Source organism: Lotus japonicus, chromosome 4 (assembly GCF_012489685.1).
Source record: "Lotus japonicus ecotype B-129 chromosome 4, LjGifu_v1.2".
In the NCBI taxonomy this organism is placed as follows: domain Eukaryota; kingdom Viridiplantae; phylum Streptophyta; class Magnoliopsida; order Fabales; family Fabaceae; genus Lotus; species Lotus japonicus.
Window position 1 is genome coordinate 77,313,336 of NC_080044.1, and position 12,516 is coordinate 77,325,851.

General features: G+C 35.8%; 1 protein-coding gene across 1 annotated transcript; it reads left to right on the top strand.

The window, feature by feature from the left end:
- Nucleotides 1–6,753: 6,753 nt before the first annotated feature.
- LOC130711452 (uncharacterized) lies at nt 6,754–12,255 on the top strand. The gene is made up of 9 exons (XM_057561073.1): nt 6,754–7,477; nt 8,814–9,017; nt 9,124–9,366; nt 9,728–9,794; nt 9,891–10,076; nt 10,252–10,343; nt 10,877–11,056; nt 11,144–11,280; nt 11,475–12,255. The coding sequence occupies exons 1-9, from the start codon at nt 6,977–6,979 to the stop codon at nt 11,659–11,661; spliced, it is 1,797 nt and encodes a 598-aa protein (XP_057417056.1). The 5' UTR covers nt 6,754–6,976; the 3' UTR covers nt 11,662–12,255.
- The last annotated feature ends 261 nt before the right edge of the window (nt 12,256–12,516 follow it).

Consider the following 12,516-nt stretch of genomic DNA (forward strand, 5'->3'; position numbering starts at 1 on the left):
CCTCTAGTCCTCATATTTTTCTTGTCAAGGTTTCGTTGTATTCATTTGAATGGGCCAGGCCCAAATACAAGAGAAACATGGTTTAAGCTTTATTCATACAAAAAGCCCAAAATATAGTCACATCAAGCCTGCCCTGCTAGATACACACAAAAAAATTGTACATCAGTTAGAATTTAGAATATTGACAAAAAAAAAAATAGTTAGAATTTAGAAGTGCAATGAAAAGTCTGGGGTGGGCGCAGGCTTCTACGGGTCCGCCATGCTTTTTTTTTTACATCGGAAAGACAAATTGCTTCCATTAGGGATTGATCTCTGGACATTCATCTCCCCCAACCCATTTGTCACTCAGCTCTTACTACTTGAGCTATCATTTGGAGATGACTATCATGCTTTCTATGATTTCCTTTGTTAATTTGATATTTCTTCTTGAATAGATGAAACTAGAAACAAGAAAGAAATAAGATAAATAAGACCGGGATAACAACGTCGGTCTCAAGTAAGAAGCAGACTCAACTCATTTGAGAGTAAGAATCAATTTTAGAGACTAAACGAAAAGCGCAAACTAGCATGATAAAATTTATATATTCTAATAAAATGTTTAATAATTAGTACTCCATTGGAGGTTCTAGCTTATCTACTACTTTTGATCAATACATCTTTGGTATTTATATCTAGTTTTTTGAGAAAACATATTATAATAAGTGTTTAAAAAAACTAATATTTTTTTTTGTCAAAAGATGGAATTGGTGTGCTTAGAGAGCTGCACTTTCATGTTACACAAGCTGCCGAATTTTGAAGCTTCCCTCACTCTGTATGACTCCAAAGTCCAAAGTGAACACTAGAAAGATTCTTTAAACCATAATGAGAATTTATAAACAGTTTCCCCCACTTCCTTTCAATGCTATTGGATTATACTTCATTTTCATTCTCTTCCCGTGACATGACAATGTTGCCAAATCAAATTGTGTCTATTCATCCCTGGTCCAATTTATACTCCAATCCTGGCTCTTTTCTCATTTGTGGAACTGTGACACTCGTGAAATTTTACTTCCAGAACAGAAGGACTGTGAAAGCAAGTTAAAATAATGGTAAGAGATAAATTTTAGTAGAAAATATCAAATTTGTGAATTATTCTTCAAATAAGTCAACGTAATCAATGAGAAAATAAAAATGGAGCTTATATTTGAAGATTGACAAATTAAATATCAATGTATTCATGTGCGCCAATGGCTAATGAAAAGAATACAATGTTAGTGAGTAGGGAAAAGCTTTTACCTAATAAAGCAAGAGAAAATGACTTCTATTGAATCTTGAAGACACGTGATGGAATTGGTTTTGCCTACCGTGGGAAACTGACCCACGGTGGTTCAGTTCAATTTTTCACTGTTAGATTTAATGTTTTTAATTTGAACGGTCCAGATCAATTAATAATAATAAAAATTCATTAATTAAATATATTTAACTTTACTAAAATACCCTTCCCCTTCCCATACTTGCTTCAACCTCACTACAGTCCTTGAACCACTATACTTCCACCGTGAATCTCCCTCAGCCTACCAGCACCACCACCATGGATCCACCATTTTTTTTTAGGTAAGCAAAATTGTATTGAGGAGGTACTAAGGGTACCTCAACCCATGGTAAGTACAGTGAAGGAAAAACAGAAAAAACAGGGAGAATATACAAACTTCCCAGAAAATCACCACACTAAGAAAACAGAGGAAATAATTGAGCCACAAACTAACATAAGTCCAGTACCTATTTTTCTACTTGGCAACCCCCAAAAACCAAAGAGTGTATCTCAGCAACATCACAAAACGAAGCTACAGTAGGCATAAAGACCACTAACACTCCTTGCATACTTAATTTCCTAGATGCAAGTTTCTCTGACAGACCTTCAGTTCTGCATTATTCAGTTTGTGAATTCTGGCCATAAACTCAATTGCATTCCAAACTGTACAAGCAAGACCACTACATAAAAAACCTTTCAATTTCCATGAGATCAGCACTTCAGGCATCATATAAAATAAATTAACAGCTCGTAGGCTTCCCAAGCAATACCGTGGGTTGGTAATCCACTCATAAAATGAAAAATTGAAGCTCTTACACTTAGCCCTCATCCAACTACCATGGATCCACCATAATTCTCACCCAGATCCAAAATCGCATTGACAAAACCCAGATACGAAATTGCAAGGGTTCAAGAGCAAAACTCAGATCCAAAATTGTCTCTAGGCGATTGGGATTCGGGTCGGGGTAATGAACCTGCGAGGTTAGGGAAGTTGAGCATGGCAGAGCGAGAGCAGTGACGTCGTGAGCATGCGCCGCCATCTCCGGGGTGGCGAATGTGCCGAGCCAGATCCGGTTCTTCTTGCGGGGCTCGCGGATTTTGGATACCCATTTGCCCCATGCCCGCATTCGAACCCCTCTGTAACCCAGGTGCTTCCCGTTGCTTTCTTTGGGTAGTTTGGGGTGGTTTTGCGGCGGTGGGAGGAGCAGCATGGTTGTTGAAGATTGGTTGTTTTATGAAGAACATGGAGAGAAAGGGGCGGTGGTAACAAATGAAAAAAAGATGAAGAAGAAAGAATTTAGGTGAAGGATAAACATGGAAAATATTTAAGAATGAAGGTTAGTATTGTCTGATCATACAAATAGTAAAAGTGTACCACCGTTGGTCAGTTTCAAAACCACCCACGGTAGGCGCAGCCGATGGAATTGGATGGACCGAATTGAATGACTTTTTAAGTTTCATCTCATTCAATCCAAATAAAAGTTGTTAATGATCAAACAATACTCCATGACCTAGTGTCCCAATCCAGACAAAACAACACTCATAATGCAACAACTCCCTATTTCATTGCACGCAGCAACAACTTTTGATTACTATTAAATGGAAATAACAGATAGATCTGTCTACCCCTCGCCATAAACAACAAAACAGAGTGTTTGGAACAAAGAGAGGTCTTATTTAATTTACGAGACAAGAATATTTAATACATTGTTAAGATATATATATATATATATATATATATATACATATATATATATATAAAGATATAAAGATTTTTTTTTTGGTTTTGATTGGCGTATCCTTACCGTTAGTAATCGTGAGACTAATCATTCGCCAACAATATTTAATACTAATCTTAAACAACAATATTTTTATGGACCGGAAATAGTATATCAAAACTTTAAAGTGACATACATTAAAAATAAGGTGAATTCTGTGGTACCCATATTTTTTTTCGGGTGTGGTACCTCGTATAGTACTTTAAGTTATAATTTTGTTATTTTCTTAAAAAAAATGGATGATTTATTGTTGCAATTTTTAAGAATTTAAGTTCAATGACCCAATGAACTAATAACATATTGTATTTAAGTTTGTTTATACTGCTCAATGCACGATTTGAAAAATTAGGGTTTTAAGTTTAACTTTCAATTTTGAGAGATCATTTAAGATCCTTTCTTGTCAGGATCTTCTTTCTCCATGCCTCACCTATGTTGAAACTTGCACACCTTCATCCATCATTTTCTTTTCAGTTCAAATTGCATTATTTTTCTATTAATTTATATCATTCTGGGTACCACGTCTTAATCTGACTTAAGGTACCACAGCAAGCATCTAAAAATAACATGAAGAGTACAATACAATTCTAAACTTGACTAGATTTCTCACTTTAGAAGATAATTGTAGTACATGTTTGGAAGTGAGTTTTTCAAATGGAATAAGTGTGTCCATATGAAGCTGTAAGTCATAGCTTCTACCCAAATGTACATGTGTACATGTGCACAAATCATTATCAAAGATACAAGTAATAACAAATGAATGTACCTATTCACTATGCAGGGGTATGAGAGAATAAGAGATCAACCGTATTTTACAAATTAAATGCATGCGGACAGCTATGAAAATTAAGAGTCCAATGATCGAGATAGGTTCGGAAATAAAGAAAAATGGTCAATTATTTGGTCGGGCACAATCACAGTATGATGTCCACTGATCCACTCTCTTCATAGATTTCAGGCTCCTTAATATTCCTCGTGTTTTACTTTATTTTTTTCCTGTGAAAGTCAACCCATTGAAAAATGCTTCCATTACACACCTAGAACAAGAAAAGTAATGGATCCAATATTGCATGTTTGAGCTTTTGAAGCTGCTATATTTCTTCGAATCTAAAGCCACAGCTGACAGCTGTCTTAACAGTATTTCTCTCCAATTTCGCGGGATCACACGTGGTTGGACATCTGTTAAGAGTATCAGACATTCAATTAACATACAATTTAGTAACAGTATTGAATAGCTGCAAATGTTAGTGGTGATTAAAAAACGCTGTTAAATTATATGTCGGTTAAATGTTGCTAAAAAACTTATGTTTGAGCACCATTTTTGGTCTATAAATTTTGTACAACGTAAGACCCATCTGAGTAACTTACAGTGTCTTTGGGCCCTGTATATGGTTGTCGAGGTGTTTTGGTTGTTCGTTTTGTTGGTGCTAGGAGATAAAAAAAATGATGTCAACAGAGTCACATGATGGTTGTCTAGTTCTCAATTTGCAAAATCACTCAGCTCCTCAGTGAACCAGACCAAACAAAATTGGCATATAACATACTACAACCACTCAATTATGCAGACTTCTACAAGTGTATTTGATCCAAGAGTTACTAGACATAGTGCATATCATCATGAACCTTTTTCGGATACAGTCAAAAACAAACTGCCCCATTTTCCCTTTTCTTGCACAAGCAAAATTCAATTATTCAAATATGCAGCAACAAATAATTAATTCTAACTCAACCACTTTAATTTGGACCTCAAATCTCATTATTCACCACCTACAACGAAAAAGGGAAAAAGAAAAAAAAGGTAAAAGAAGAGAGGGTAATGATTACCCCAGAATCCCATGTCAAATGTTGAAGTGCTACCCAAATTTCCAAAAGTTCAGATTTTCAATAGTGTGTCTGACCTGTTTTTCAATTATTAAAAGCATTTCAATCTGTAAGTACACCTTTAACTAATTAGAACCACCGTGGATGGTTCCTAATACAGTAACGCTGATCATCATTCATCAGTTGATAGGGTGTATCAGACTTCATACCCCATTTATTAACTCATATAAATATGCCTCTGATAACAATTAGAGAATGATTAAGACTATTAATTACAGTAATTATTATATTTAATATCATTGGTACATTATATGCACAATTCTTCATGCACCAACCCAATTGCGGAAGCTGGTATGATTGTCATAACAGCTGATTAGGCACAAGAGTAGCCCAACACAAAATGTCTCTGTAGGAATATAAAATAGTGGTACTCCTACAAACTTTGTGAAATAACAGCTTTTAATTAATCATAAACGTTTATTTGTTTTGACATATCCAGATCTAAATTTAGTGTATGTTTAGATAAATCATGAAAAATCACGTTAAAATTAAAATCTCATTCACAAAATTGTGATCGGTGCAAAAAGGTTGCAATACATACAAAATGTTCGATCTAGATTAAGGTTAAGTTTGTTAGAAATGTAAAAATTTATGTAATCCTTATACAACAATTTAAGTTTTTGAGATAAATGATTCTTTAACATGATATCTGAGCATTAGAGTTCAATCATTATAACCGTAAAAAAAACTTATAAGATAAAAAGTTAAATTTCAACACATGATAAGTAATCTTATATATCATTTAAGCTACAAGCCAAAGTTAACTCTTGTGTGAGAGAATTTATATCATCTATACCCAACAACAGTTTAAATGTTTGAGATAAGTGATTCTTTGATTAAGTTGAAGGTTAGTTTGGAGATACATATTTGGCAAACACAAAATATAGTGGCAGATGCTCTATAGTTACTTTCAATTGTAACTACACTGGGGAAAATGACATATAGCTATACTCCAGATTCATGATGAATCGATCCATCAAGGTCCACCAAGCATAAACTGCATTTATGGTGAAACCAATAGCCGATGGCTCAATTTAATGTAACTCAACGCACAGTAAAAATGGGTAATAGAGACACACAGAGAGCATGTGTTGCTTAGCCCATTAGTTTGACATTTTCAACGCTAAAAAAAAATTAAATTCATGTTTTGTGCTGTCAAGAAACTTTAAAAAGTGTGTCTCTTTCTTTTATCTATTAAATATATTTTCTTATAAATCAAGTTAACGGGTCATTTACGAATACTAATTAAGAAAATATAAGTGCTTTGCTTTTGCTTTCTATTTTCATATAGAGAAAAATTAATTACTTGCCAAAAAAAAGGGGCGGGAAAAGCCAAAATAAATAAATGGATGGTAAAGAAAAGAAAACCTCTTCCTTCAAATAATCCAAAATCTTAACTCATCACTCATGCCTTTCGTTTCTCTGATTCCCTCTCAAATCAGCAAAAAAGGAAAAAAAATACCAGAAAAATAAAGGCAAAAGCGAAAGAAACCGCAAATATTTTTTTCTTCTTCAAAATAATAATTAGGATAATTCACAAGTCACAACAGTCACACCACTGTGTGAACAAAACTGTCTTGTCCACGGTCTAATATGCTTTTCTTTAGCTTATTTTATTTAGTGCTGCTCACAGTAATGACTAATCTCTTTAAGATGGGTGATTGCACTAAGCGGTAAACGACGACCGCCAATAATATGCGCTCCACCCATAGGCGAGGATCGAATCCAACCCGAGAGTTAAAGGATGAAGTGAGCTAATCACTACGTTTCTTAATATTTATTATAATAATATTATAGTATACTTTGACAGTCCTTGACAAACAAAAAGTGTAACCGCCCTCTTCAGTCATCGCCTGTTCCTTTCTTTTCCGTTCTCAACACACACATTTCGCTTCAATTTCTGATTTACTCGATTTTCTCCCTTTTCCTCAACGCGAATTCTCCGATGACCGGCGGCGAGAATCACCACCGGACGGAGAATTGAAAAAACGAGCTGTATCCTCCTATTATCACCTCCTCTCCGGCAGCCATGTCCGGGGACAGCGACGTTACGCTGCAGACGTTCCGAGCGCTGGTGGAGAGCGCTGACCGGAAGTTCGCCAAGGTTCGCGACGTACCGGCGTACGGCCGCGTGAGCCAGAACCACTTCTTCCACAAGGTCTTCAAAGCCTACACGCGCCTCTGGAAGTTTCAGCAGGAGAATCGCGCGAAGCTGATGCGGTGCGGTCTCAAACGCTGGGAAATCGGCGAGATCGCGAGCCGAATCGGCCAGTTCTACTTCGGCCAGTACATGAGGACTAGCGATAGCAGGTTCCTCGTTGAAGCCTACGTCTTCTACGAAGCTATACTCAGCAGAAGGTACTTCGAAGGATCCGAAGCTTCAGCCAAAGATCTGGTAGTTCGCTCCAAGGAGTTGCGATTCTACGCGAGGTTTTTGCTGGTTTCGTTGATTTTGAACCGCGCCGAGATGGTCAACCACCTCAGGGACCGCTTTGTAGCGTTGGTTGATGATTGCAAGAGTAACTTCCGGGTAATACATTGTTTTTCTTCTGAAATTGGAGCTGAATTGCTTCGTGTTCATAGGAGCTATCTATTTTTAGCTTAATTTTCGGTCCGTTTGGGAGTGAATTAGTATTTATCGATTTATGCTGTGTTTCCTTTTTGGAATTCATCACTAAAATTGCTGTAACTTAGAGATTAAGCATGAAGCTTCTCTGTTTAGATTATTGGTTTGCTCATGTTCATTGTTTCATGATTGATTTAGAGCTCATAAGGTTGATTTGATAATAATTTGAATAGCATCTTACACTTTAGGTTATATGATTGGGGAAAACTGTGATGTTTTGATGGTCTTGATAGTGGGGTGAGTGATGGGGTTAGTAGATTCCCATGTGATAGTAAAATTTTGTTTGTTTCATTGATTAATGCCGTTGATTGTGCAGGACATCACTGTAGTTAGTATGACCTCTATTTCATTGACACCTGGACCTACAGAACAGGGAAAAATAGATGGAGGGATAGAGTAGATGAGATTTATGTCTTTAAAACAAAGAGATTGAAAGCTTGTTTAAATTAATATATGTCAATTTTGATGACATGTTTGGTGATTTGGTCATAATCATAGCCTTAGTCATGAGCTTCTTGTCTGGTTTGACCTGATTATCATATGAGCTATGAAGGTGATCAGTGGTCTTATATAATGGGTTCTATCAAGGTTTTTCGAGGTTCTTCAATTTTACTGAAATGAAGAAAATTAAATGGTGAAAGTTTCAAAGAAAATAGCCTCCTAGAACCAATTAATGCTTGAAGCAAACTGAGTTCCAAGTAGTGCTCCACTATGGTATACTGACAGAACAAAATATTCTGAAGTTCCTAGATGTATTTACATGTGTTGATTTGATAAGTGGAGTACAAACCAAGAGAAAAAAAGGTGTTGTGATGAAAATAACAATACTTCATTCAATGCTCATAATGGTCAATTGACTAGATTTGGTAAATTTGTCAAATGAGTTTAATATTTTGTTTTTGGCCCAAGACCTCCATCATTTCTGTGCTGTTCTGATTTAGGTATTTATCAGCTACAATTTATTTCAATACATTCTTATTTTGCATATATGATTGTTATTGTGTTGGATTTGAAAGTTAAGCTTCCACTTTTTAATCTGATTGAAATGTATAATTTTTGTTTTTCTTACCATATCCTTTAGTATTTTGAACTTTTAGTGTTTAACTAAAAGATGTCATAAAACTTGATCATTATATAGTTCCATTGATGCTTTGTTTCCACTATTCATCCTGAGAAAGGAATATCTCTGTATGTATTACTTGTTTGACTTGATGAATATGAATTATTTATTTATTTTCAGGAAACTAACTTTAAAGAATGGAAGCAAGTGGTGCAAGAAATTGTCCGCTTCACGAAAGTAGACAAGGGCTTTGGCCTCAGGCCTTTGCGTTATTGTGCCACATTTGATTCTCATAAGGCTTCTTTTCCTTATGTGGCTCGTTTTCATGCAAAGAGAGTTTTGAAATTTCATGATGCATTGTTGACAAGCTATCATCGAAATGAGGTTAATAGTGATTCATGTTGTCTTGATGGTTCTTAAATTTGTATTACTAAATTAATTTACTTGCTGAAAGGGAAGTTTTTGAATCTTCATGTATTCTCACTTTCAGGTAAAATTTGCTGAGCTTACATTGGACATCTATAGAATGATACAGTGTTTAGAATGGGAGCCTAGCGGTTCGTTCTACCAAAAGCATACGGCTAAACCTCATGAAAATGGTGACTCAATTGATCATTCAGCAACTTCTGCGATAATAGATATGAATCTTGCTGCAGATATGACAGATCCAACTATACCTCCTAATCCTAGAAAGGCTACCTTGTATCGTCCATCTGTGACACATGTGATAGCTGTGAGTTTCATGCCTAGGGGAAATTTGAGTAACATAGTTTGAGAAACATGCATGGTTATCTCTGCTAAAATTTATTGACTGTTCTGTTAACTAGGCCTTGTCAACACCTAATAACATTGCATGGGATTTTTATGGCTTCTTTCTCATGACTTGGTTATTTATATCTGCTTCTGTTCTGCTTCATTGGTTGTACTGTATATTATAATATGTTTGTTGTATGTCTGTTTGTCCCAACTGAAAGATTTGTGAACTGCTATTGAGTTTATCACTTGTTAAATATGGCTGTTTTTGTCTTTTCAATGCAGTATTTCACTGGCTGTTGCGATTGTTATTCCTCATATTGAGTTCATGTTGTATGCAGGTTATGGCAACAATTTGTGAGGAACTGCCACCAGACAGTGTTGTGCTAGTATATCTTTCAGCCTCAGGTTTACATTTGCCCCGTTCTTCAAGTATAAATAATCAGTTTGTAGGTCTTGTCCTGTTATGCTATGTGTTAGTTACCTTAATGATCACCCATACAGGGAAGGCTGGTCTCAATAATGTCTCTCAGATGGAAAGTTCTGAAGGGTCATCCAAATCAAGACACAAAGTCTTTTCTCAGTCTTCCCAACAAATGAATTCTGGAACTACTGAATCTCAAAATAATGGCCAGAGGGAAATGATCTGTCATGACAGTTGTCTGTGGTTTGGTCCCAAAGGAAATAGTGGTAGGTATCTGCACTGAGTCTTTTCTCTGTCGAATTTGTGTTATTTTTCCAGGCAATGTTATGAAAATGTAAAATGCTTTTCTTCCTTTGTTGGTCTAGTGTTAATTGTTTGTTATGGAAAAAACAATTACCTTTATTGTAGCTGCACTTACATATGCTGCATTTGAATTTTCAGGTTTGAATAACCTCTACCCTGGTGATCTTATTCCCTTCACTCGGAAACCTCTTTTCTTGATTATTGATAGTGATAACAGCCATGCATTCAAGGCAGGTTTGTCCAAACTTTTTATTAGTTTCCTGGAAGCTTTGTTAGACTGAGCTGTTTTGTGTATTCCTCGAATCTAATTTTACTTGTTAATGACGTGTTGAAGTTTGTAATTAGATTTTTACAGCATAATCTGACAATATTTTGTAACATTTGAAGATGAATTTCAACACACTAGCCATGTGAAATCCTGCCTTGTTGATTTTCTTTAACAATTTGAACCTGAATGTAGAACTTTTTCCGAAGACAGTTGAATTGAGAAAGAATCTTAAATTATCCCATGGTGTTGTTATCATTCATCGTGTAATTACAAAAGAAATGATAAATACAGAATATTTCTGGGTTAGAGATAATTTTGTTATAGTTTTTCAGGGGAGGCCGTCTTTATGGAATATTTGCTTGTTGGCTTTTCCCATGTTAAATGTAGTATATTGGAAGATGCTGTCTTTTTGAATCTTGAGGATTGATTGACAAGTGTCATTATCTATCTGCATTGACATGTTTTAATTGATTGCGGACTTAATAATGATTGCAGGTTTTACATGGTGCTGAAAGAGGAGAGGCGGCTGCTCTATTTCTTTCACCTTTAAAGCCAATTTTTAAGAACCTGTCTGATGTAAATTCACATAATGGAAGCCAATTTACTTTTTTCTTGACTGCTCCTTTATCAGCATTTTGCCAAATGATTGGTCTATACCCCAGTGAGGCTGATATAGTAAGTATATTTTAATAATCTTCAAACTTTTTCAAATCAACTTTAATTCTTGGTGCCTTGGTGGTCTAATTGTTGTGTTAACCCAAGGATGTCTACGAGGAAGCTGAGAACATAATCTCAAATGCTTTCACTGAGTGGGAAACAATTCTTTGCTCATCAACTATCATGGATTTAGTATGGGCACAAGTTATACCTGATCCATTTTTAAGGCGGCTTATTCTAAGGTATTTACTCTCTAGTTTTTCATGAATTAGCCGATGCATTATTTTCTATTTCCATTGGGAATTGGTTTTGCCATTTTGGTGAATGACAGTTTCAGGCTTGCATTTGACTGCCACCTCGACATTTTTTAGGCCCTAGTAAATTGATGTTTACTAAATGAACTTACTGTATGATGTGTTGTATCATTTATCTACAGATTCATATTCTGCCGATCCGTGATATCTTTTTTCTGCCCACCTGAGGAAAGTGAATTGTATGTGCCGCTTTGCTTACCCCATTTACCCACTTCAGTTGCACCGAAGGCTGAGGCTGTGCGTTCTGCGGTCGTGCAACTTGCCATGCACTTTGATGTCGCTGATTCTTTTCACTTTACAGATACATAAGATTTGGAGTTAAAATGTAACAAGTAAAATCTTAGATTAAAATCCATACTTCAGAAGCAAAGGATTTTGTGACCAAAAGAATATAGAAGGTAAGTATGCGTTGACCTTTCGGGCGACATGACAAGAGTAGTGGTGGGGCTTGGCCTGTCATGTGGAAGTCGCAAATTATTGGCGGTGGTTGCCTCTGGCTGTTGTGTTGCTTAATTTGACCCCACCTGCTCCATTGATCAATATGCTGTATTTGGTGGTTTGCTCTTTACTGTTTAGGTCATGGTGGGTGCCTGGTGACTTTTAATGTGTTTGGGCGTGGTAAGATAATTGTTAGTTCAAAAGTAGTTGTATTTGTTCATACTTCATAGTTATGAAAAAGAACAAACAAGTAATCGTTGTTAATTTTTTTTTACCTTTTTAGCAGAATTGGAGGGTGTTGAGACATAGATTGAGGAGGATGTATTATGGGAAGAAAGGTAGGAAGAAAGTAAACTTACCCTGTATATTCAATTTAAGAGTTTTGTCATATTTAGATGTAGAAACCTCGGATGGAATGTGCTACCTTTATTATGATAATAATTCAGTCATTATTTCGTTTCTTTACTTGGTGGGGTTTCCGGTGATAACTCAACATTTCCACGGTGATCTATTATTCATCTCTATATGTGTAGGGATACATTAGTTAAGATAAAATAAAATTGCAGTAATGTCGATGCATCTTTAATTTCCCAAATTGAAAATATATCTCACTGTAAGCACAAATTAGTGTTTGGGTAAAGTAGTTTTGTGTTCTTGGGAGGATTTTAAATGATTGTACCTTGAAATGACTTTCTAACGCCTTAATCTGCAAAATCATGAGGGGTA

Coding starts and splice junctions, on each gene's coding strand:
- LOC130711452 (XM_057561073.1), top strand. CDS start 6,977: ATGTCCGGGGACAGCGACGTTACGCTGCAGACGTTCCGAGCGCTGGTG. Junction 9,367..9,727: donor CTGTGACACATGTGATAGCT/GTGAGTTTCATG, acceptor TGTTGTATGCAG/GTTATGGCAACAATTTGTGA. Junction 11,281..11,474: donor TTAAGGCGGCTTATTCTAAG/GTATTTACTCTC, acceptor ATTTATCTACAG/ATTCATATTCTGCCGATCCG.